Below are 26514 nucleotides of genomic sequence, written 5' to 3'. Positions count from 1 at the left end.
GCTTAAACACGAGTCTTATATGTAAATTGCAGCATTGAGAAGAACTTTAGGAGAGGATTCCTCTGAATGTAACATGGACAAATTGCTACAGAGGAGGACAAGAGAATAGCACAAGCATACAGGGACAAATCAGAAAGGCTAAGGCACAAAATGAGTTACTCCTAGCAAGGGACATAAAAGGCAATAAGAAGAGGTTCTTTATATACATTAGGAGTAAGAGACAGATGAATGGGGAAGGAGAAATAATTACAGATGGCATCAAGAACACTGAAGTGTTTAATGCCTATTTTGCTTGAGTCCTCACTAATAGTGACCAGATACTCAACACAATTAATATTAACAACAAAGGGGAAGGAATACAAGACAAAACAGAGAAAGAACAGGTTAAAGACTATTTAGATAAATACATCTAACTTAAGTCAACCGGGCCTGACAAAGTTCACCCCAGAGTACTTAAGGAACTAGTTGAATCTTTGAATTGTTAGTTTCAGAGGGGTAGCCATGTTAGTCTGTATCAGCAAAAACAAGGAGGAGTCCTTGTGGCACCTTAGGGCTGGTCTACACTGAGGGGGGGGGGGAATTGATCTAAGATACGCAACTTCAGCTACGTGAATAGCGTAGCTGAAGTTGAAGTATCTTAGATCGATTTACCTTGGGTCTTACAGCGCGGGATCGACGGCCGCGGCTCCCCCGTCGACTCCGCTGCTCGCTCCGGTGGAGTTCCGGAGTTGACGGGGAGCGCATTCGGGGATTGATATATCGCATCTTAACGAGACGCGATATATCGATCCCGATAAATCGATCGCTACCCGCCGATACGGCGGGTAGTCTGGACGTACCCTTAGAGACTAACAAATTTATTTGGGCATAAGCTTTCGTGGGCCCATGAAAACTTAGGGCCAAATAAATGTGTTAGTCTCTAAGGTACCACAAGGACTCCTTGTTGTTTTTGTTAAATTGTTAGTGATTATCTTTGAAAACTCATGGAGGATGGGTGAGGTCCAGATGACTGAAGAAGGACAAACATAGTACCTACCTTTAAAAAGGGGAACAAAGAGGACCTGGGGAATTATAGACCAGTCAGCCTAACTTTGACACCTGGAAAGATACTGGAACAAATTATTAAAACAATGTTTGTAATCCCCTACAGGATAATAGAATTATAAGTAATAGTCAAAATTAATTTGTCAAGAACCAATTATGCCAAACCAACCCATTTCCTTTTTTGACACGGTTATTGGCTTAGTGCAGTGATAATCAGACTGAGCCTCGCAAGCAACAAGTGCCTTTTTAATGTGTCTCCTGCGACTCTTTCCAGCACATGATATTAAAACACTGTGTGATTTAATTATTAACCATTCTAAGTTATTAACCAATTAGGATGCTTTTACTATATTATTAACCAATTGTAGTTGATCAAATAATACTCGGTCAGTCATTTTGTTGTGAGAATTATATATACATTGTAAATGAAACAATGAAGTCACACTACTGTGGCTCTTTTGGATAATGTTGCTGGCTAATTTGGCTACTGAACCACTGAGAGCTGAGTATCACTGGCTTAGTCGATATGGGAGGGGAGCTGTAGTCATACTATCTCTTGGTTTTAGTAAGGGTTTTGACACACTGCCACCTGACATTCTCATAAGCAAACTAGGGAGATGTGGTCTAGATTAAATTATTATATGTTGGGTGCAAAACTGGCTGAAACACAATACTCAAAGAGTAGCTATCAATGGTTCATGTCAAATTGGTGGGATGTATCTACTGGGGCCCCACAGGGTCTATCCTGGGTCCAGTACTATTCCTTTAATAGTATTAATAGCATTAATGACTTTTATAATCATGCCTTCTATTATACAACTTGCAGATGACTGCAAGCTGGAAGGGGTTGCTAGTACTTTGGAGGACAGGATTAGAATAAAAATGACCTTGGCAAATTAGAGAGTTCCATTACATTCATTTGGGGGCCAGGGTAGGAAAGACACTAGCAATGAAGGGCTTAGTCCCATCTCTATGCCAATTCATCAGGAAAAGAGTAATGGGGAAGAGTAACAGGAATTCTTCCTGGGCACCAAGGTCCAGAAGCAGCGTAGCTCATCCTGGAAACCGCTGTGTTTTGAATGTCCAGCCACTGTGCAGTAAGAGGAAGGTTGTGCAGGCCTGAGAAGCTGCAGCCCTCAAGAGGTGCTTCTAAAGTGAAAGGAGTTTTGGGTGAGTTTGTGATGGTGTGACTTTGAGGAGCGTCTGAAGTGCAGAAGGGGGAGGGTAGAAAGAAAGGGTTGTGAGAGGAAGAAGGTGCTGAGCAGCTCGTCAGTGAGGACAAGGTCCTAGGCAGGTGTTGTGGGAGGAGCTGTGTAGCCCCCAAAGGTGGCCTGCTGGGCAAGGGCATGTGAGGAGGGCCAGGGTTTTCCCAGGGCTGTTGCTGCAGCCAAAGCCTTCAGGAAGGAGAAGAGAGCAAGGGGTGTTGTTACCTGATGGGGCCCCTGGTGTGGTGTAAGCTGACCATAGATGGTCTCTTGGAGCTCTGTGTAGTGCGAGGCCCTGTCCTGTTCCTCATTAGTATAGTGGTGAGCAATGTACCCTATAATTTTTTCCATCCATGTGCTGAATGAATGTTATGTGCAGCACCAATATCAAGGTATGTGCGGATGTGCGCCACCAGTACAGACAAAAAAACCTAGAAATAATATATATTTTAAACAGTTCATAGATATGGAAGAAGAAGAAAGAATATTAAAACAAGGTGCACTGCTTAAGATGTTTATTTAATATCAAATCAAATAAGGGGAGGGGTAGTTCAGTGATTTGAGCATTGGCCTGCTAAACCTAGGATTGTGAGTTCAATCCTTGAGGGGGCCATCTAGGGAACTGGGATAAAAATCTGTGTGGGGATTGGTCCTGCTTTGAGCAGGGGGTTGGACTAGATGACCTCCTGAGGTCCCTTCCAACCCTATGATTCTATGAAAAAGAAAATTAACACTGCCTTTGGAGTACATGTATTTTATCATCCTTTGTAACAACTCAAGCTAGTAAACATACCAAATGTGGCATACTGAAAACAGCTATATAAATAAAACAAAGTCATGGGCATTAAGCAAAGGCATAAAAAATATGCATCAGAGGCCCAATTTAATAACCTACTCCTACCATAGACCACTAAATCTTCAGGGAAAGCTGATCTCAAAAAATGAAGCATCTACCAAAACACTACCATGCTGCGGACTTTTGCAGTTCACAATACTATCCCTGTTGCATGCATATTATCTTCACACATAGCTCAGCTTTAAGATGCTAAACAAATCTATGAGTCAACTAGAAATAGTCATGCTTTCATTGCAAATATTAATACAATATTTTCTGATACTGGAAAGGAGAGTAAAAAGCATTCACTCAGGCTTATACAATTTCTCTGGGATGTCAACTCTTAATTTAATACTGGACACACATAGAACAGTAAAAATAAGTGATAAAGCGACACAGACAGCAAATAAAACCACAAACAAACAGGTGACAACACTGAAAATATGAAGGGAAGTAAAACATCACATGGTTGGTTATGGGTATTTTAAATGAGTGTTTAGGAGGACCCACACTGCAAGTGCAACAGAGCCTTTTAGAAAGAATCAAAGTTCTTCTGGTTTCACATTGTGTGTGTGTCACTGGCTCAAAAATTCGGAGTAGAAGCCCCGGAGCACATAAACACATGGCTATGGAGTTTGCAGACAAATCTCTGCTTCAAAGAGCTTGCAAATAAGGTCTTAATTGATTCTACAAAACACCTAGCACCACACCTTGTGCCTGCTACTTATGAATCAATTCCTGTTACTCTTCCCTGTTACTCTTTTCCTGATTCATAGATTCATAGATTCTAGGACTGGAAGGGACCTCGAGAGGTCATCAAGTCCAGTCCCCTGCCCGCATGGCAGGACCAAATACTGTCTAGACCATCCCTGATAGACATTTATCTAACCTACTCTTAAATATCTCCAGAGATGGAGATTCCACAACCTCCCTAGGCAATTTATTCTAGTGTTTAACCACCCTGACAGTTAGGAACTTTTCCCTAATGTCCAACCTAGACCTCCCTTGCTGCAGTTTAAACCCATTGCTTCTGGTTCTATCCTTAGAGGCTAAGGTGAACAAGTTTTCTCCCTCCTCCTTATGACACCCTTTTAAATACCTGAAAACTGCTATCATGTCCCCCCTCAGTCTTCTCTTTTCCAAACTAAACAAACCCAATTCTTTCAGCCTTCCTTCATAGGTCATGTTCTCAAGACCTTTAATCATTCTTGTTGCTCTTCTCTGGACCCTTTCCAGTTTCTCCACATCTTTTTTAAAATGCGGTGCCCAGAACTGGACACAATACTCCAGCTGAGGCCTAACCAGAGCAGAGTAGAGCGGAAGGATGACTTCTCGTGTCTTGCTCACAACACTCCTGTTAATACATCCCAGAATCATGTTTGCTTTTTTTGCAACAGCATCACACTGTTGACTCATATTTAGCTTGTGGTCCACTATAACCCCTAGATCCCTTTCTGCCATACTCCTTCCTAGACAGTCTCTTCCCATTCTGTATGTGTGAAACTGATTTTTCCTTCCTAAGTGGAGCACTTTGCATTTGTCTTTGTTAAACTTCATCTTGTTTAACTCAGACCATTTCTCCAATTTGTCCAGATCATTTTGAATTATGACCCTGTCCTCCAAAGCAGTTGCAATCCCTCCCAGTTTGGTATCATCCGCAAACTTAATAAGCGTACTTTCTATGCCAATATCTAAGTCGTTGATGAAGATATTGAACAGAGCCGGTCCCAAAACAGACCCCTGCGGTACCCCACTCGTTATGCCTTTCCAGCAGGATTGGGAGCCATTAATAACAACTCTCTGAGTACGGTTATCCAGCCAGTTATGCACCCACCTTATAGTAGCCCCATCTAAATTGTATTTGCCTAGTTTATCGATAAGAATATCATGCAAGACCGTATCAAATGCCTTACTAAAGTCTAGGTATACCACATCCACAGCTTCACCCTTATCCACAAGGCTCGTTATCCTATCAAAGAAAGCTATCAGATTGGTTTGACATGATTTGTTCTTCACAAATCCATGCTGGCTGTTCCCTATCACCTTACCACCTTCCAAGTGTTTGCAGATGATTTCCTTAATTACTTGCTCCATTATCTTCCCTGGCACAGAAGTTAAACTAACTGGTCTGTAGTTTCCTGGGTTGTTTTTATTTCCCTTTTTATAGATGGGCACTATATTTGCCCTTTTCCAGTCTTCTGGAATCTCTCCCGTCTCCCATGATTTTCCAAAGATAATAGCTAGAGGCTCAGATACCTCCTTTATTAGCTCCTTGGATTTACCTGATTTACTTTACTTTACCGAGTGGAAATTAGGCACCAGCTGCTGGCTCTCTTTGCAAATGGACTCAATCAGGCTGAGCCACTAGGTATGTGTCAGGAGATCCCCCATGAAAAAGCGATGCTGTGACTCAGAGTTGAACCGAGTAGGCTGCGGCCACGGGGCAGAGTACTAACCACTATATGATCACAGCCAGCCATAGGGCGACCCAGCAGTAGCGTGGAAAATGCTCAGCTCTGTGCTCTCGGGGCGGCCACCTACCTCACCTACAGCCACAGGTATTTCTCAAGTCTCCCCAATACTGTCACAGTTAAAATCATCACAAAAGGAAAAAAGGAAGCCAGCCTGCTGCCTGTCCGCTTTTCTCTCTTCCTCACCCCTTGATCAGCTGCCACCCCGTTTCGCTCGGTGATTGTCCTCATGCCCCTGGCCGGCGTATTTCCCTTTGCGACTCTGAAACGTGTCCCCACGGGCGGGGAAGTGCCCGGCTTGGGGCGCAGGGTCTGGAGGCACGGGGGCTGCCCGAAGCCGGTAGCGCTCGGGCAGCCTGGCTCTTAAACAGAGCCGAAGAGTTGGGGAGGAGCAGAGCCGCCGCGGCTGGAGGGAGGCTCTGCTCCTCTTCGGCTCTGTTTAAGAGCCGGGCTGCCCGAGCGCTACTGGCTTCGGGCAGCCCCCGTGCCTCCGGACCCTGCGCCGCCGGAGCCCGGGAGGGGAAGTGACCGGCCGGGGGCGCAGGGTCCGGAGGCAAGGGGGCTGCCCAAAGCCCGAGCGCTACCGGCTTCACGGTTTGCCGGGCAGCCCACAGACCCTGCGCCCCCGGCTGGGCACTTCCCCTCCTGGGCTCCAGCTGCGCTGGGGAAGCGCCGGCCGGGGGCGCAGGGTTTGGGGGCTGCCCGGCAAACCGTGAAGCCGGTAGCGCTTGGGCAGCCCTTTCCCCGTGGCTGGGAGTGGGAGGGAGGAGGGGGCAGAGTTAGGGCGGGGAAGGGACAGAGTTGGGGTGGGGCTAGGGGTGGGGAAATGGGTGGGGCCAGGGCCCGTGGAGGGTCCTCTTTTTTTATTTATTAGATATGGTAACCCTAGGATACTGCAGCTCTCAGTGATTTCAGCTCTCAGAGGCAGAACCTTGCTACTAGTGCAGGCTGGTCTCTCTTCCACAGAAACACTGTCCCCCAGCAGATCTAAGTACTCAGACCTGATGATTATGAGTGATCTCAGCTCTAGTGATCACTTAACCAACCAAAAGGCTCTCTATGGAGCCTAATCAGCTCTGTCTTTAAACAGGGGAGAGGGGCAAGTCAAATAAGTGCCTGTGATTCTACTTGTGCCCCCACCCACTCTCTCTTCACTAGGGTATGGCATCCAAACCTCCTGTTTAGAGAGTGCACTTGAGAATGACCAGTGCTTTATTTGTAAAGAAAGAGGTGCCAAGGCTCAAGCAAGTTTGTTTCTTTTGTAACTGATCTGATAAACCCAGAGGTCCCAGAGCTATGAACTGCCAAGGCTAGCGGTGGCAAGCCTCAGCCCTGGCAAGCCCTAGCACAAATTAAGCACTGACAGAGACCCGCCCTCCTTCAGGCAGGCTAAGTACAGTTCTGCTGTCCGTTATTCATACAATAGGGATGGTAACGTTTCATGACCCTCACATTTAATTAAGATTATGTTTAACAAAAAAAAGAACGTGAACGGTACAGAGTTTAAGCGTAGAAGTTTCTGGTGATCCAGGAATAACGTACAGATTATCAAGGGGTGCAAAGTTTGGTTTAAGATTGGATGGCGTATAGATTAGACCTCGCCCACCTGCAAGGGAGGAGGGACTCGCTAACTCCCCCCTCCTCCCCCCACTGGACCTTACCCCCTGAGCCCCTAACCCACCCAACCTCACCGGCCACCGCCAACTCCGGGAGCGAGCCAGGGAAACCTCGCCCACCCACAAGGGACCTACCACCCTTCCAACCCCGCTAGGCCTGAGCCCCAAATCCGCCCACCCAACCTCACTGGCCGCCGCCAATGCCAAGAGCGAGCCGGGGAGCCCTCGCCCACCGACAAGGGGGCAGAGATCCTACCCCCCTGAGCCCCTTCCCACCCAACCCCACCAGCCGCTTCCAGTGCTGAGGGCGAACCAGGAAGACCTTGCCCACTTGGAAGGGGGAGGGGTCCCATCCTTCCCCCCCCCCGCCCCAGCCCTGAACCCGGCCACCGCCGATAACGAGAGTGTGCCAAGGGGACCCTGCCCACCGACAAGGGGGAAGTGGCCTATATTCCCCCCCCCCCCCCCGATGGGCCTTGTCTCTCGAGCCCTGAACCCACCCAACCTCACCGGCCACCGTCAATGCTCAGGAGTGAGCCGGGGAGACCTCACCCGCCCGCAAGGGGGATGGGACCTATCAACCCCCCCCCACCCTGCAGGGCTTCTTTCCCCTGGATCCCCTGGATCCCACCCCGTGAGGGTCGCCCCATCACCATCACCCAACCCACCTACTTGTGCCCATGGCTACTTGTACCCCATGTATGGATGATTGACCCTCACCGATTATCAACTAGGTCTTGATCTCGCCCACCACCCACCCCCCCATTGGGGACACTACAGTCCGTATATATTATGTGAGCTGCCAACCCCAACATAACAACATCCCCCCATACTCTGTATGTTCCCCCCAATGACTGACACCTGACTCCTTGAATCGTTTGTACCGTCTTTATTTTTAAATATTCTCTAATAAAATTTAAATCTGTTCTAAAGTGATTTGTAACCCAACACCAGCCAAAATTGTTCACTTGGGCAGCATAGCTCTGTCTGCTGGATACCTAGGGAGAGTAGGTATGTTCATGTAGTCTGGTCCTGACACCTTTCCACCCACCTCTGGCTCATCACTAAGTGTCAGGGGAGAGTTCATTCAGACCTTGCTTATAAAGAATAATTTGAAATTAGGTAGGCAAATACAGCCAAAACAAATGCACTGATATAGTGAGAAATAACAGCTATGTGAAGAAGCTAGTCTTTGCTCATACTTTTCAAACCCATTATGCTTTCTCAGGTACAAGTATTTTCTCATATACTTAGGGCCCTACCAAATTCACAGCCATGAAATCTGGTCTCTGCCTGTGAAATCTAGTGTTTGGTGTGCTTTTACCTTATACTATTACAGATTTCATATTTGTATGAAATTGGGGGTCTTGTCCCAAAAGGGAGTTGCAGGGTGGGTTGGGTCACAAGGTTATTTAGGAGGGTCACGGTATTGCCATCTTTACTCCTGCACTGCTCTTAGGGCTGGGCGACCGCAGAGCAGCAGCTGGTGGCCATGCGGCCAGCTCTGAAGGCAGCCTCCCACCAGCAGCAGTGCAGAAGTAAGGGTAGCAGTACCACAACTCCAGTACAGTAGCCTTGTGACACCCGCCCCACACACTCCTTTTTGGGTCAGGACTTACAATTACAACACTGTGAAATTTCAGATTTAAATAGCTGAAGTCATGAAATTTACAACTTTTTAAATCCTGTGACCATGAAATAGACCAAAATGGACTGAATTTGGTAGGGCCCTGCATATACTGTATATGCTTTTAAAATGTGTATTAATGTTTCAATTTCAATTCAAATTTCCAATTGACTAAATTGGCAACACATAACTGGGGGGTGTTGGGGAAGTTCGGGGTGGGGGGATGGGGGAAAATCCCTGTCTGTATGGGAAGTGTTTCCAGTTCACCTACATGAGAAATGCCATGTAGTCTTGGCAATTCTGTAATAGCAGGTAAATTGTCATTCGGTTTGCTCAACATTTATCAGCTTCAGGCAGTCATCTAACTCATTTCACTTAAGGATCACATACAAAGCCCTCAAAGCATTAGTGGTGATAGCCAGGATAAAAGGTAAGAGGGCTATGGCTCATGCTCCCAGAAAGACAAGCAAGGGGGTCAGGGAGATATGCCCGCTGCCTGGTAATCAGGTACAGCATGAAGCTAGATTTATTCTTTCTTCTACCATAGCAGAAGACTGCTGGTAGCAGAAGACAGCCCAAAGCCCCACAGACTACAGTAATCTGGACCTATGGGCAGTGGACAAGTTTTGTAGAATCTGCAGCACTTGAGATAGGCTGCAGCAGCTCCATTTAAATTAAAATACTGAGGTTTATAATTAAACATGAAATTGAATACACTCAGAAAAGAATCTCGTGTTTTACACTGTCCCATTTTCCAATATGGGGCAGTTTTTTGTACTGACAATTGCTAACTGCAGTGCAAAAGCTGGAGGTTGTGGGAAGAGGGAGGTAGCTAAAGCTATTGGCACCTAGGAGGCAGTTTGGGATTGTAGGATAAGCAGGTTTACTGACTGTTTCTAACATGATCAACAGTGAAGCAGAAAGCTACGTTGATATTTAAATTGTCACCTTTTGGTTTCAGCATTAGTGCCCCATTGAGATAAATGGGGCAGTTCACACCTCTTAGCACTATTGTTTCAGGCTGCTGGCAGACTCAGGAACACTACCCACTCAGTTTACAATCAGGTTGTGTTTTCACATTTATCTGTAGAACCATTAAGTCAAGATTTTTTTAAAATCTAAGATTCTGCAGCAAAATTCTACAATGATTTTCATAAAATACACACAATCCTGCCTACAGTCTAATTTGACTTGACCCAAGGGGCAAGAGTGTTACTACTTTCCCCCAGGAGACTGTTCTACTTTCTAATCCTATATAGAATGGGGAAAGAGAAAAATCTCTAATTTCTATGACTCTGGTGATGGAACCCTCCATTTCTCACCACACTAGAGTCAAGATATTACCAAATAATGGACAGAGACAGTTTTCAGAAATAACATTTTTTGCTTAGTGTTACAATCAGTTTACAGCTCATAATGAAATACTGTTAGAAATATTCTATATTCATACATTTCTAGCAAAATATACTTTTATAAACCATAAGGCACCTTTTAGACTTTGTAAAGCAACACACTGCTCATGATAAAATTCCACAAGAGGGCTAAATTAAAGCCCCTTAATCCTTTAGTGTTCAATACAAGATCACCAATGCTCTTGTCAGAAAAACAAAACAATCAGAGAGGTTTCCAAGATGGAGTTATTCCTGTATTAGAGTGCACCCTGAAGAAGTCTATTTGAAGTATCTTGAAACTATTCAAGCAGAAGAAGAAAAAAAAATCTCCCTGGTGTGAATAAAATGCATTAAAAACAGTTCTTTGAACTGGGTAACAAAGATGCATTGTGGGGATTAAATTTCATTACTCAGTGGATTAAAACCTTTCCATTCATTACTGCCAACAGGAGTAAGGAACAAAAAGAGGCCAATTCCTCCCCATACAATTCAATCTAAGATTTTAAAAGCAGACAGTGAGCAGGACAGAAGTCCATGAGAAATTGAATTTGGCCACTGCAAAACTCATTCAGATATTCGTTATTGACTTCTGAAAGTCTAGCCTCTTACTGAACGGAGAGATACATAAAAGAATTGGCAACTGTATAAACTGCTTCGCATCAAGTAGATTTTTTTTTTTTTTTTTTAAAAACCATGATCCCACTGTTCACATTAACTACCTGCACTCAGAAACTCACCATCAGCTCTCCTTGGCAAAGAGATGGAAGTACCTGTCAATTTCATTAACTCTTTAAAAGATGTGTATTAAATATTTAGCTACAGAATTATATCTAATCACTGCAGTTTTCCTTTAAATACAGTTTAAGGTACGTGAATACATTATCTGAACAATGCAAAGGATTGCATGAACAAGAGTGAATGCAAAATTAATAAATATACAACAGCCTTCAACACCAACTTGTCTCCCACACAACATGCTCAAAGTAGCTTGCCTTCCACTTCCACCTACCAGCTTCTCTTTTCATACTGGGATGGGGGGTAAGGAAGAATAGTGCTCTGCAATGTTCCTTACTCTGTATTTCAGCTGAAGGAAAGTAGTAAGCTTTTTCAAGGCACAAGTTGCTGAAACCATGGAATAAGATTCTCACACAGAGATTTTGCTTAACGCCTAATGTAGGCAATGACAGCCTTAGTGCGTGGCCTCCAATATGCAAAGTTATATTGTAAAAAGTGAAAAGAAGCTATCCTCAATAAGAGGACACAACAGAAAGATCAAGTGAGAGGCACTATGGAATTTACACAAGTTTAGGTGCACATTTGCTCCACTGGGGCCAGATGAGTTTAAAGTACAGTGGAGGGCAATGCACTTCGTCCTTTAGACAGGGGCATATGGCTGTATATCTGTACTGGTGGCAAGGCTCAGTGAGATGCTTTGCATGTATTCTCAATCAACATGAGAACACCGATGCACCAGTTGCAAAGAGGAGATAAGGATGAGTCAGAAGGAGACACTAACAGCAGCCTAGTATAAAAAGGGAGATAAATATCAAACCGGCTCAATTCTAGGGCTGTAATAAACTAACATCTACAGTAGATGAAGACCCTAAGTCTGGAACAAAGGAAGACAGTACTCAGATCTTCAAAAAATCCATCCCCAACAAAAAGAAATTTAATTTTTTGGGGGAGTATGTAAATATGTAAGCGGAAATCAAGGGAGAGAGCAGAGTGTTGAAACATGATACATGATAAATACAGCATATACCCAGAATAGCACAGTTACATTCTCGCTGATTTACCGTAGTGTAATATCCCAGAACAAGAACAGTCTTCTTTGCTTCATATGGTGCTAAGCCAATCACAGTAGCGAAGTGTCATGCTATCAAAAACCCCTTTAGACAGGTTTCCCAGACATGGCAGGTCTGCTCTCCCCGATCCCCTTTACACAGATCTTTATGGTAGTTTAGTGATAACTCTAGCCCCACAACATCCCCATGTAGGCAAGGCATTGAGTTAGTTCTTCTAAGCAGCATCATACCAAGCAATTCTAGATTTGCTCAGATGTGCTGCTGCTTACAGGACTGTTTCTAATGAGCCCCTCAGGGAAGAGCCTCCGGCTCTGCATTTCCACTATTGCTTTAGTGACATGTTTTTCTTCTAGTCCACCACTCCCCTTTATCCAAGAAGAACTTTCTGCATCCTGTGTGCAGCAACAATGGCTTCATCCTCTGAGTCAGACTCGCTTTGGGAAGTGGAGCTCTGAGAGGCGGAGCTGCAGGGGGAGGAGCATTCTGGGGAGCACAGATAGTGCATCAGCGGCAGGCGGTACTTCCCACAGAAGTCAACAAACTTGATTTGTCGGACACAGCTGTCGAAGTAGACACCTGCAAGGGAAAGGAAAGCAAGGCAGTTTTTAGAACAATGACTCAATGGTTTGCTGTGAAACCTGCATGCTCCACAGAAATGAGCAAGCCAGCCATGATTTCTAATGCACCTGCCTCATCTTAGGGATGAATTCAAACAGCAAATGTTGGGGAAATAAGAAATTTTTGGTGGGGAGGAGCGTATCTGTGTGCTGAAGTGGAAACTGAAAGGATCAGTTTATGAGCAGCTTCTAGTAACACATTTATCAGATTTTTTCAGAGAAAGTAGCAGTTTGCCAGGTACCTGCATCCCATGCATTTTATACAGTAGCCCCACTGCCTAATTTTGCCAACGATTTTCTCACCCTAGGATAGTGTTTGCTAAGTAGTTGCTAAAGTGGCTGGAAGTGGGGCACCAAAAGTCAGGACATCTGTGTTCTATTCCCAGCTCTGCCACTGATTCATTGTGTGGCCTTGCAACTTAAATTCTTAGTTTTCCCACCTGTAAAATGGAGATAATAGTTAGCAGTTACCTCCCAGGGGTTTGAGAGAATTCATGTTTCTAAAGCACTTGATACATCCAGGTGAAAGAGTTACAGAGGGCAAAGTACTATTTGAAGAGAGAAACAATGGCCAATTCATTCCACAGAAAGGAAATTTCTCTAAGAATTAAGAGGGAACGTCATGCTGGGGATTGTCAAACATGTCTTTAAATGTTAAATCCATTTACCCGCTGTATTTTCCAGTCTACCAGGCTCCTTCTAACAGTTATCAATAGTGTGTGTATATAAATAAAAGCTCTCTCCCTCATAACCCCATTTTCTCTTCTGCTTGAGTGAAGTTACCATGATGAACTTGGATGCTATTTTCCACGAGAACAGAACAGAACGATGCCATAACACACAGTTATGTTCTCCTACTGCAGAGAGATGATTCTTATTCAGATGCAGGCATTTTCAGAAATGTTTTTAGAGGTGTTTGTGGGTTTTTGTTTTAATTGTAGCTGCCTTTGAGTTAACTATGCCTCTGCACATTTGTAGCAGCACACTGCTAGTTCACGATAAAGTGAAACCAATCCATCTATTTTCATTGTCCAAGCTGTGTGAAATGCAAGGAAACAAATTCCTCTCCCACTCAACGCAACCCAATCTCTGGCCTCTCCATCCTCCATCCACTCCCTGTTTTGAAGCTATCATATTAAGTGGTAAGAAGCGGACAGAACCATGACCAAAGAAGTGGTAGTTAAGGAACAGACTAAGAAATAGACCATTTGAATTAGAATAAATCCCTTGCAAAAAAAGCATTACTTGGAACTCCCCAGTCTTGTACAATGCCTGTGAAATCCCTTGCATACAGGTTGCATGTGACAGTTGTGCTGAACACTATGGGATAGGTGCTTCAGGAATCCCAGAACATGATGGTACAGCCGCATAGTTCTAAAAGTGCATTTTGTGTACCAACTAAAACAGTTCTATCAAAAACAGTGCTCCTGTGCAGAGGTTGCAAACCAGTGCTAAGATTTTTAGCAATGACCCTGCAGGGACTTTCTTGCTTAGGGTAGAGACAGCCCAAGTTAAGGTCTGGTCTACACTGGGGGGGGAGTGGGGTTAGATCTAAGATACGAAACTTCAACTACGAGAACAGCATAGCTGAAGTCGACGTATCTTAGATCGATTTACCTCGGGTCCTCAAGGCATGGGGTCTAGACAAGACGCGATAAATCGATCCCCGATAGATCGATTACTACCCACCAACCCTTAGATGCAGTGACACAGTCCCTTGAGGAAGAGGATAAGACAACACACCTGGGGCTACTGAAATGCTCACAGCAGGAACTGACTGGTGTGACAACACATGCAATTAAGCTACTAAAAGGAGAGCTAGATTAGAAAGAAATAGATGAGCCGTCAGGTGAGAACAGGAAGCAGAGAGCAGCTAACTTACCTCCACACTTAGGATTGGGGCAGTTGCTGGCCAGGCTCAAATATCTGACAAGATTCCCTGGGAGATCACTGGGAGCATAGGGAATGTTGCGGGTTTTCATGGTGCGTCCAGCTAGTTCCAGGAGACTTGGGGGATTGTAAGTCAGATCACGGACAAAGCGAACAACCAGTGGGTTCCCTCGCAAACTCAGCTCTTCCAGGTGAACCAGGTTGAGGATCTCCCGGGGGAGGTATGTCAGTAGGTTGTTGTGAAGGCTAAGGGAACGTAGGGAATGCAACCTGAAAAATCAAGAGGAAGACAGTCAAGAGGAACAAGCATTACAAAGCACCACCCATTTACTACCTTTCTCACTAGCTTGTTTCCTTTGGCTTTTTTCCTTTAAGCACAAAGCTATGCTAACAGAGTTCCTGGTCTAGCACACAGACTAGCCTATGCAGAACTTGGCTCAGCTCCTCAATGCATATTAAAGAAATAAGCAGGGTCTTAAATGTGTCTGCCAACCCACCCTAAAAAACTAGTATAGAACTAAATAGTGCTACACAAAAATAACGCTTTTTAGAGGGATGTTTCCTTGTACCAAGGGTATGTATTCAAAAGCCTCCACACAATGCTCTGAATAGGTCACCTGTTCTCACTCATGTATTAAAGATGAGCAGACTAGCAGTTAGCCAACTCTGGCAAACTCCATGCTTTCATTGTCTGCACCTGCATCACCGCATGCTCAGATCCTGTCAGAGCTCAAGAACTAAGCAAGGTCAGACCAAGTGAGTGTGACTGGGAGACACATGTTGAATTTTTGTATCTAGAGCTCTCCCATCTGTCAGCACCAAACCAATATTCCTCATACTGCATAAGGACATCGTACTGCCGGAAGAGTCATCTTTCAAATGAAACAAAACTAAGGTTATGAACACTTGACATCAGAGATCCCATGTCAAGAGTAGTAATGCTAAACCCTGCTATCCTGATCAAATTCCAACTTGGAAACCCCCCCTGCTTTTATCACCTTAGTTTGGAGTTTCAATTGCACAGGGTATTCTTTATTTTTTGTCTTGAACTACTATGTAGATTTTTTTCTATTTTGTAGTAGATAAAACAATCTTACATTCAGAGGTGTGTTGTGAGCCCTAGTGAATGTTTAAAACATTCTGATATCCTTGAATGAGATGCTATAAAAGAGTATCATGCAAATAAGACCAGGAAAAGATTTTGGGTACAAGGCAAAGGAGGCTGAGCACAATATGATGAAAAACGTATAGCGTGGCATTTATTTTTGCTATTGGCATGTGAACTTCACATTTCCTGTGTCTGTGTTTAGATGCTATGGTGATGGCTCCTATAACAAATCCTAAAATGGACATTCACTTTCACAATATTTTGAATTTACAAGTCCTCCTTGCATTGTCTGGTGCTGAGACTCTCCCCCCTGCAGACCTAACCTGTGATTAAGAACTAAAGACCAACCAGATCTTCCCAGGTACTGTCATCCACACTTGCAGAATAAAGAGGTTTGAGCATTGGGTGGCTGAAGACAGCAAATTAGTTGGATATACTCACTGTGCCAGCTGAGGAGGAATACTCTGGATCTTGTTGTCAGACAGCACTAGGTAACTTAGAGAAGGCAGGTTTGCTAACTCAGGTGGGATAGAAGTAATGAAATTCCCTCCAAGGTACAAAAACTCTAAACTGAAAGAGAAGAAGACTGCATTACTTCGTTAATCTTATTTCTGCAGTTTCACTTAGTGCTGGGTCTCATTTAGTTTATGAGAGATTTACAGCTTGCACTGCAGGTAAAACAATTTTCGTAAGACATACCATATGAAGAGAAAGTTGACATATTATCAACGACCATAATAAAATGATAGTGGAGCAGCTCTGCTATAGTTAATGTTGAGTGTCACTTTCAGCTTAGTAGTTGACTCTCTAAGTGCACCAAAATCCACATCGCAGCTTAGATGGTGTTGAAATCTGCTGTGTGGAATAGGATTAGCATCCAAATTTGGGGTCATTTGACCGAGAGGTTCCTGAGCTACATCTCAAAAATAATCAGCTATTTACAAAATCACATGGATCTTCTAATTTTTTTCCATGTACACCTTGGGCTCAAATTATTGCTCTAACCCTCCCCACACTGATCTCAGCTACAGCATGGGATTCATCACCCTTTTAGAGATACACTACTGAAAGAGTTATTAAGAACATAAGAATGGCCATACTGGGTCAGACCAAAGATCCATCTAGCCCAGTATCCTGTCTTCCGACAATGGCCAATGCCAGGTGAGCCAGAGGGAATGAACAGAACAGGTAATCATCCAGTGATCCATCCCATCGTCCAGTCCCAGCTTCTGGCAAACAGAGGCTAGGGACACTATCCCTGCCCATCCTGGCTAATAGCCCATTGATGGACCTATCCTCCATCAACTTATCTAGTTCTTTTTTTAACCCTGTTATAGTCTTGGCCTTCACAACATCCTCTGGCAAAGAGTTTCACAGGTTAACTGCACATTGTGTGAAGAACTATTTCCTTTTGTTTGTTTTAAACCTGCTGCCTATTAATTTCATTTGGTGACCCCTAGTTCTTGTTATGAGAACTAGAGGTCTTAAGGGTTTATTAAGAATAAAGTTTGTAACACCAGGTCAGCACAAGCTGAACTGATGAACCTAATGGAATGAAATGAGAATATGCAGCAAGAGTATGGCTCTGTTGAAAAGCCAGATGGTTTCCAGTCTGTTGTCCCAGTAACTGGATAGCTCAAGGTGATATGCTGTGGTCATTGAACCTGACCTGAGCTTAGATAAGTGTAACTATATTTATGTGTATGGTGCGATATTCGCGTATAGCTGTGTTAAGACTCTTCTTGGGGTGTCAGAGTATATGCTTTATTTTACCATGTCAGGGCTTTTGCATTTAGAAAGGGAATAAAGGGATGCTCAGCTGAGCTCAATAATGATGTATTTACTCAGAGAAATAAAGGACTACTTCTGACATAGCACTTTCATGGTTAGATCTAAAGTGCTTTAAAAAGGAAGTTAGTCTCATTATCCCCTTTTTGATGGGTTAACTAAAGCATAGATAGGTGACATGATTTGCCCAAGGTCATCCTAGAGGCCAGTGGCTGAGCCAGGAACAGAATTTAGAGCTCTCAAGTCCCTAGCCACTGTTCTATCCACTAGGCCACAATGCTTCCCACCTCAATGAACTAAGATTCCAAGGTACAAGTTTGTCCACATGTGTTAGAATATGACCTGGAGAAATAATGATAACGGATGCCACATAAAACATTCAGTGGAGACAGACCGATTTATGTTAAACACAACAGTTCCTTTCTCTGCTGAGTACTAACTCATGTTTAGCATCCTGTTAGTTACTATGATACCTCAGGACCATGCTCTAACATTTAGTTTCCCAGCCTAGAAGCGCTCCAACATTTGGATCTATCCTTTCTTTACAACTAATGATGCCTGTCCCCACTGCCCAAAGATGCTGGCTAGCATAAAACTTAACAGCTGGAAGTAGAGAGATCCGCCCAGAACTCTAAATTCAGATATGAGATCAAAATTTCCCTAAACAAACTTTAATAAGAAGTTTCCCCATCTGTTCTGCAAGTGGAGTGAGGAAGTAAGAGTTTAATCAAACAATACACTTATGCCCACCACGTTCTAGGATTTGCCATTTCTACAGAGAACAACACAGCTGCTGCTGAGACGCAACAAATTTAAGATCAGTCTCCTGAAACTATTGGTAAAATGTTTGAAGAAAGGAATTCTAGTGGGTTGCCTCTAACATCATATCTTTACCACAGCTCCAGTTACAAGTCTATCCACACACACAGCACCTGGCTTTTTTTTTTTTTTTAAGTGTACATTTGGTATTAAATATGTAAGAGAGCACATACTTTGGCGCTCATTGCATCAAAGGGTATGCACACAGCTCTCTAACATCACAGAAGACTCTATAGCAGAGCTAAATGAATAATTGATTTTTCAGTTTGGCATCCAAACTGAAAAATCCAGACAAATTTCACTGTTCTTTTCCTCACAGGTCATTTTAAAATGTGTCAGCTGTTTCTGATATGTATTGCCCAATTTTGCTGTTTAACTTCTTTCCACAAACCATTATATGGGAGTAAAATAAAAGAAACATGCTCTCTTGCTGCTAGTGATTCATGGTTCTTTATATTGCTAATTTGATGCGCCCTGGAGGAGCAATTATTTGCAAACCTGCATGTGTAATATAACTTAGCAGTGCCTCTATTCTAGTGGAGGCAGAGATAATATTTGGGGCTTGTATACACGTGAAAATTCACCTGGAACAAGGTAGGATAAGAATTTAGAGTGCATTAAATATTTCTGAAAAATAACATACGTGGATGCTCTTATTCCACAATAAAAGTGTCTTATTCCAAATTAGCTTAAACCACTTTGGAATGGTTTAAGCTAATTCAAAATAAGGCAATTTTATTCTGGAATAAGAGTACCCACATACGCAGTTACTCCAAAATAGCTATTCCTGACTAACTGCCTTTGTATAGTAACCCTTAGTGTGAGGCGGTGCTACTGTGGTTCTGATATATACACCTGCAGTCGGAGTAAGATTCTTCACAGATGGGTTTCAAAAGAATGGGGCTCAATCTTTGTAATGCTACTCAGACTTGCCTCAAAGTCATTACATAAAAGGATCTCAGTGGAAACTGTTAACAGCTTAAGTAAGCATAGCAGTTAGCATCTTGATTTTTGCTGTTGGGAATTTGAGTATTCTATACTTGCAGTTGCAGGAGTCTTTGGGTAGTTTAATTCCTCTTCAGTGGAGTTACTCCAGATCTACATCAGTGCAAATGAAAGGGGAATCATCATGTTTCAAACCAATTGGATATCAAGAACACTTAAATTAAACTGGTTCTCATCCACTTTCTTAACTTCACTCTTTTCATGTAGCAGTTATTGTTGTCTTTCATACTCCTGATTAACACCCAACTGTTGAAAGCAGTGAGAGTGCACGAAAGGCTCGAATGTTGCTGGGTCCTACAGAGCAGGCTGCTGAGTAGAGCTGGGTGAATTTTTTTCCAGCAAATAGTAACACATCACCAAAATTATTCACCAATTCACATCAAGTGGTTTCAGCTGAAAAAAACTTTTTTTTTAAATGCTGAAATATTTTGTTTTGACATTGTGTTTAGAAATGAAATGTCACTTTGTTTGACCCAAAGAGAGTTTTTGTTTTGCTTCTCATTTTAGCAAGGAAAAAAACAAAATAATTCAGTGTTTGATTTGAAATGAAACAAAAAAGTTCGTCTGCTTATTTCTCTCTCAGCACTACTGATGTCAAGTCTTGCTTTTGTTGTTTTTGACAGAGGACTTAAAGTGGATTGGGAACATTTTCATAACAACTGAACAAGTCACGGTGCAGAAACTTAAAACTTTGCGCAGGCTGCCCACACAGTACATTAGTGTACATAAGTGCACATCCCTCAGCCCACACCGCTTCCCGCAGCCATTGGCCTGGAGCAGCGAACCGCAGCCATAGGGAGCCACAATTGGCCGAACCTGCAGATGCGGCAGGTAAACAAACTGGCCCAGCCCACCAGGGTGCTTACCCTGGCGAGCTGCGTGCCAAAGGTTGCAGATCCCTGTACTAATCCATACCTGTGTGTCACACACTAACTGGCCAGTATGGACCTTGCTGGCATGCACTAGACGTTTACTTTCTTGGTATCTGTGTTATGCCCTTATTAGTTCTTCAAAGACTCTCTGAGAACATACTTTATTTCTAATGTAAACAGTCAGAAATGCTTTTGGGGGGGGGTGCATACTATCATTCAGGTTCTCTTTAGACACTGAAGTAGCAAGAGAGGGCACATGCCTGATTACTTTTAACTTTACAGATAGCTTGGGAAGCTGAGGGTATATTTATTCGGCTTGTTCTACACTAGAGAAAGTAACCTTCTGCTGTATTGTGACCAATAGGCAGTTTTTCTAAGGCAAAAAACCACTCAGGTATTTGTTGATAGTGAAACTCTACAGCTACAGAACAGTATTTTCACTTATTGGCACACGGACCAGCACTGGCATTTCGAACTGGAGCCTGATATTCTAGGCTTCTAGTGAGCTTCTGTGCTGGGCCCCACTGTATCACCACTAACAAAGCATAAGCTACTCTTGACTGTTAAACTAAAATCTGCAGCAACCCAAGCTCCATTGCGCAGTGTAGGCACAACTGAGATTGTAGTCTGAAACGAGCACAGGAGCTTGAATAGGTTGGGAACAGGCACCTAGTCACCTCAATGGCCAAATTATACAGCAGTTCACCAAATGAAAATTAGGGGTGAGTATACAGAGGACTAGAGACATGGGGGAGAATTTAGGCCTTGTCAATGTAAGAAAGTTGTACCCATTTAACCTAAGGGCACGTCTTCACTAGCAACATTAAAGTGCTGCCGCGGCAGCGCTTTAACATGCCTGTGTAGTCACGGCCCTCCCAGAGCTATAAAAAACCCCACCTCCACGAGGGCAATGGCTCCCAGCGCTGGTACACCGTCTACACTGGCACTTCATAGTGCCGAAACAGCACTTGGGGGGGGTGTGTGTGTGTGTTTTTTCACACTCCTGAGCGAGAAATTTGCAGCGCTGTAAAGTGCCAGTGTAGTCAAGCCCTAAGTTAGTACAGAAATCAGTTTAATTAAATCAGTGCAACTCCCTTGTGTGGTTGTTTGGTTTAAGAGTGCCTTAAAGAATTTATTTATACAAAATCAGTATAAGGCATTCTTAAAACCAAAATACCACACAAGGGAGTTGCACTGATTTAACTAAATCAGTTTCTGTACCAATTTAGACAGACAAGACCTACAGGCGATTTGACACTTCTCTCCCCACTCTCCCACACATACACTCTTCTCAGACATCTGGGTTCTTGTTTTTGCATAGGAGGTCATTGCTCAGGTGTACATAGGTTCAAACTCTGAAGCACATTGAAGACTTCAGTAAGAGGACACAGGGTTTCCACATGATTCACCATACTTACATCACATCTTCCTGAACCTTGCCCAGGGACATCAGCAGCCTACCCAGCATAAGGTAAACAGCTCAAGTTTCTGACAGAAGATCTAGATCCCTCTGAGTAGCTTAGCCAAGAGCAGAGCTCAGAAATTCTTTCCCTTATACCAAGCTATGCTTAAGGTCTGCTTCTCTTCTTTGGAGGTTAGTGGATGTTGCAAAAAATAAACACTCACTTCCCTGATGCGGATGGATCACTTGAGGATTGCCTGTTCATTTCCTCTGAAGCACCTGGCATTGGCCACTGTCGGAAGACAGGATACTGGGCTAGAGGGACCATTGACCTGACCCAGTACGGCCGTTCTTATGTTCTTTGGCTGCACATATGAAACTATTATTATAGCCTAAAGTCAGACAAGATGGGAGGAAAGGAGAAGAAAAAAAATATGCTACTTAAAGTTCTATATTAAAGTGAAAATGTGGTATGTTAGTGAGGGAGACATTGCATGTCAGATGGATATTTCCACACCATTCTCCAACTCTATTTTCAATGGGATAACCTCTTTTCCCCCAAATAAACTTAATCATTACACAATCACTCACTATTTTCTCAGTCCAAGAAACAGCACTAGACTGGCTAAATCATCAGAGGTTGGATTAAAACTGGAAAAATGACCTGAAGTATTAAGTGGAAACCCATAACGTTTAACATCCAAGACTGGACAACTGTACCATGTAACCTGATACAGCACCAAAAAACACACAAGTGATTTTGTCTACCTAGTTAGAATACGCTATAGAAGCAAAAGAAGTGCATTTTTAAATTGAGTTAGCTACCTCAAGCTGTCTCTCAGGCTACACTACGGGGGGAGGGGGGGCAGGGGGAGGGAGTGTGCCGACCTAAGATACACAACTTCAGCTACGTGAATAGCGTAGCTGAAAATGCGTATTTTAGGTCGACTTACCTGGCTGCGAGGACGGCGGTGAGTCGACCGCTGCCGCGCCGCTGTAGACTCCGCTTCCGCCTCTTGCCGTGGTGGATTTCCGGAGTCAACGGCAGAGCGATCAGGGATCGATTTTATTGCGTCTTCACTAGACGCGATAAGTCGATCCCCAATAGATTGATTGCTACCTGCCGATCCGGCGGGTAGTGAAGACGTGCCCCTAGATTCAGCATTTACCAGATAACAGGGGTGTAGGAATGTTAAATTGTCTGATGCAATTAGATTACGTTACCAGTGTTTCAAATGGGGTGGGGCAATCATTTAAAACCACATCTTTTCCCTTAGCCTAGACATACTCTCAGGACACAGCTTCACTGGAAAAAAATAGATGTGTTCTTAAATTACCTAACAGGAGGTAAAATCCAAGTGAAGCCAGTAAGGCTGTTTGTCGCTATCACAGAAGGTAGAGACTCTGGGGCACATAGGGGTTTACCCTGACCCTGCTAACTCATATGAAAACCACAAACGGCCTTGCCTTCACGACAGGATTCAGAGCGGTAACCATGTTAGTCTGTATCAACAAAAACAAGGAGGAGTCCTTATGGCACCTTACAAACTAACAAATTTATTTGGGCATACATAAATACAGTAGGCAGGTATATAAATATACAGCACACGAAAAGATGGGAGTTGCCTTAGCAAGTATGTGAGTGTGTATGTGTGTGTGTGTGGGGGGGTGTCAGTGCTAACGAGGCCAATTCAATCAAGGTGGACGTGGCCTATTCCCAACAGTTGACAGGCCCAATGGCACACCTTGGCCAGGCTGACGTGTTAAAGGCAACCCATGCTGCCAACAGGGGAGTTTGAAAAAGGCGCTAAGGCCGGGCAGCTCACGCTTTTTAGGGGCACCTTCTGCCCTAGCCTCATCACGTCCTCAGGGGCAGCAGCTCGCAGTGGCAGCGTGGCACAGGGACCGGCGCAGGAAGGGAACCAGCGCACCTGGGTTCTCCTCCCTGTGCTTGAGATTCCCCAGCCGAAACGGGGCCGAGGATCCTCGCTGCCCCTCGGGGGGCTGCCTGGCACAGCCAAAGCGGCCCAGGCCTCTCAGGGGGTCCCGCCTCGCTGGCAGCGCCCCCAGCCCCCGTGGCCCGGCTCTCACCTGTTGAGGGCCTGGATCTCGGGCGGGATGCTGTGTAGCCGGTTGCCGCCCAGGCTGAGGCTCTGCAGCCCCCGCAGGCCCAGCAGCGCGGCGGGCAGCTCGGCGAAGCGGTTGCCGCTGAGGTTGAGGACGCGCAGGGAGCGGGCGAGCGGGGCCTGCCCCAGCCCCTTGGGCAGCGCGCCGGGCCCGCCCAGCCGGTTGTTCTTGGCCAGCAGGGTGCGGAGCCGCGGCAGCTCCAGCAGCTCGGCCCCCAGCGCCGCCAGCCCGGTGCCGCTCACGTCCAGCACCTCCAGCGCCGGGAACCAGCGCGCCAGCCCCGGCGGCAGCGGGCCCGACAGCCGCCGTGACAGCACCAGCCGCCGCGTCTCGCCGCTGCGCCGCGCCTCCAGCTCGGCCGCCACCGCGCCCGCCTCACCCGTCCCGCGCCGCGGCAGCTCCAGCAGCCCCGCGCCGCCGCCCGCAGCCCCGGCCGCCTCCTGCGGCTCCATCCCGCCGCCCCGCTAGGCCCGAGCCGCGCTGCCGGGCCCCGCCCGCTGTATAGCCCCGCCCGCTCGCGGCACGTGGTGCGCCATGAGGCGCGCGGGGCGGCTCTGCCCCGGGCCCCGCAACCTGCACGCGCGCTGCAGCTGCAGCCGCACCGCCGCGCTACGGCTCGTTATGCGCTAGGCGGGTTCCCGCGCGTCGCCTCCTGCGTCACCCCGCCGCTGACGTGCTCGCCCTGGCTGCAGCTGCAGGGGGACCAGATTTCCCAACGAGAAAACGGGGCACCCCCCCTTTGCCCGAGGCGCCCCCCATCCCCGCCGCCCGAGGCTGAGGCCCCTCAGGAGTCTGTCACCTTTCGCTGGAGCCTGCCAGGGCCCCGCTGGCTGCCAGCCCCAGAGTCCCTGAGGTTGAAGCAGAGACTGTCACAGGGGTCTCTGGAAGTCAGGGATCTGAATTCCATGACCTCTGTGACATAAACATGGCCTTATGTATTATGCCTGGTGCGGGGTTCCCTGGGGCTGGGGGTGCAGCCGGGCCGGGCTGTCTGTAGCTGGCAATAGGGGGCCCCTGCCAAGCTAGTGAGCCTTGCACCGCTTTTTATTTTTCCACTAATTTTTAGACCCTTTCTGTGGGTGATTCTCTGCCCCCTCCCCGTTTATATCACTTGCACGTTGCATGTGTATCACCACCTCACACTTTTTGTTGGGAAGACCAAGATTTACCGGACTGTAGATAAGCTCAGACTCCAGCCTAAGGCTTTACCTGGTTTCTAGACCCATGGTGGCATGAGTTTGCTCCTGAGTCAGTCCGTGCACAGCCGTGCATATGGAACTTATTGAAAGGGGTTGCAGATGTCACAGAGGGGCTGCGCTGACACCACTGATTGCTGGGTAAAAAAAGCTTTTACTGTACTTACTTTTCAGTGTATAGTCTATAGAGCAGTGTAAACAAGTCGTTGTGTGAAATTTTAGTTTGTACTGACTTTCACTAGTGTTTTTTATGTAACCTGTTGTAAAACTAGGCAAATATCTAGATGAACTGATATACCCCCTGAAAGACCTCTGTGTACCCCCCAGGAGCACACACACCCCTGGTTGAGAACCACTGCCTTAGACTTCCCTGGAATTTTTCCCATTGTTTGTAAAAAATGGAGTTCCTCAATGATTCATTGGCTATCTGCTGTAAATAGCTCCCATTAAAACTGCCTGAATCTGATGCTTGCTTGAGGAAGAGCAGTCAGCCTTAGACTGAAATGTTCCAAAGGAACATTGTTATTTGGCAGGTAAGCGCTTGATGACTGGGCATTACTTTAGCAGGGCATTTGAGCTCCTTGATTTCAATTTGTGGCCCTTTGGACACAGGTTAAAAGCTGTGTAATCAGTTATTACTTATCTGCATAAGCAGCAAAGTGTTTTCACAATGGGTAAATTGACATTCCCGAGCACTTTTCCTGAGAAATCAACCTTTAGCCCTAACAGAGACTGAGCTTAATAACAAAATAGGAGGGGCTGTGCTCTTTTATGCATCTTTATGATGCATAAAGCCACAATGAAAGGGTTTTCATCGTTTTTTTTCTTGGTTTTTACCTGAGAAATCTCAGAAATATCAAATTTCATTGTACTGCAGGATTCACTGGTGGTCTCCTAATATTTAGCACAAGCTTTTAAAAGATTAGACTAAAAGGCTCTTCTGCACTCAGTTGGTAAAGTTTCACTCTCTTGATTCTTGTGATGTCATAACAGCTAGCCAAAGACTCAAAAGTAATAAAAAAAATTTTAAGTACATCAGAAGCAGGAAGCCTGCTAAACAACCATTTGGGGCTACTGGACAATTGAGATACTAAAGGAGCACTCAAGGTCAATAAGGCCATTTCAGAGAAACTAAATGAATTCTTTGCATAGGTCTTCATGGCTGAAGACGTGAGGGAGATTCCAAAACATGAGCCATTCTTTTTAGGTGACAAATTTGAGGAACTGTTCCAGATTGAGGTGTCAATAGAGGAGGTTTTGGAACAAATTTATAAACTAAACAGTAATAAGTCACCAGGACCAGATAGTATTCACCCAAGAGTTCTGAAGGAACTCAAATGTGAAATTGCAGAACTACTAACTGTAATCTGTAACCTATCATTTAAATCAGCTTCTGTACCATATGATTGGAGGATAGCTAATGTGGCGCCAATTTTTAAAAAGGGTGCCAGAGGTGATCCCGGCAATTACAAGCTGGTAAGCCTGACTTCAGTACCCAGCAAACTGATTGAAACTATAGTAAAGAACAAAATTGTCACACACGTAGATGAACATGATTGTTGGGGAAGAGTCAACATGGTTTTTGTAAAGGGAAATCATGCCTCACCACTACTGGAATTCTTTGAGGGGATCAGCAAGCATGTGGACAAGATGATCCAGTGGATATAGTGTACTTAGATTTTCAGAAAGCCTTTGA

The 26514-nt window shown here is 45.0% G+C and overlaps 1 protein-coding gene across 1 annotated transcript; it reads right to left on the bottom strand.

The window, feature by feature from the left end:
* Nucleotides 1-10162: 10162 nt before the first annotated feature.
* Nucleotides 10163-24198, bottom strand: LRRC58 (leucine rich repeat containing 58). The gene is made up of 4 exons (XM_005292749.4): nucleotides 23587-24198; nucleotides 16051-16179; nucleotides 14494-14771; nucleotides 10163-12570 (listed from the first exon to the last, which is right to left on the bottom strand). The coding sequence occupies exons 1-4, from the start codon at nucleotides 24072-24074 to the stop codon at nucleotides 12362-12364; spliced, it is 1104 nt and encodes a 367-aa protein (XP_005292806.4). The 5' UTR covers nucleotides 24075-24198; the 3' UTR covers nucleotides 10163-12361.
* Between the last annotated feature and the right edge of the window lie 2316 nt (nucleotides 24199-26514).

This window comes from Chrysemys picta, chromosome 1, assembly GCF_011386835.1.
Source record: "Chrysemys picta bellii isolate R12L10 chromosome 1, ASM1138683v2, whole genome shotgun sequence".
Lineage (NCBI taxonomy): Eukaryota > Metazoa > Chordata > Testudines > Emydidae > Chrysemys > Chrysemys picta.
Note: the sequence above shows the minus strand (reverse complement) of the source record. Positions and strands in the feature narration are given on the sequence as shown.

What these genes read in the sequence shown, in the direction of transcription:
- LRRC58 (XM_005292749.4), bottom strand. Translation starts at nt 24,074, where the DNA reads ATGGAGCCGCAGGAGGCGGCCGGGGCTGCGGGCGGCGGCGCGGGGCTG. An exon ending in GAGATCCAGGCCCTCAACAG is followed by an intron (nt 16,180 to 23,586) that starts GTGAGAGCCGGG and finishes CTTCTCTTTCAG; the next exon opens with TTTAGAGTTTTTGTACCTTG. An exon ending in CCCCAATCCTAAGTGTGGAG is followed by an intron (nt 12,571 to 14,493) that starts GTAAGTTAGCTG and finishes TTTCCCTTGCAG; the next exon opens with GTGTCTACTTCGACAGCTGT.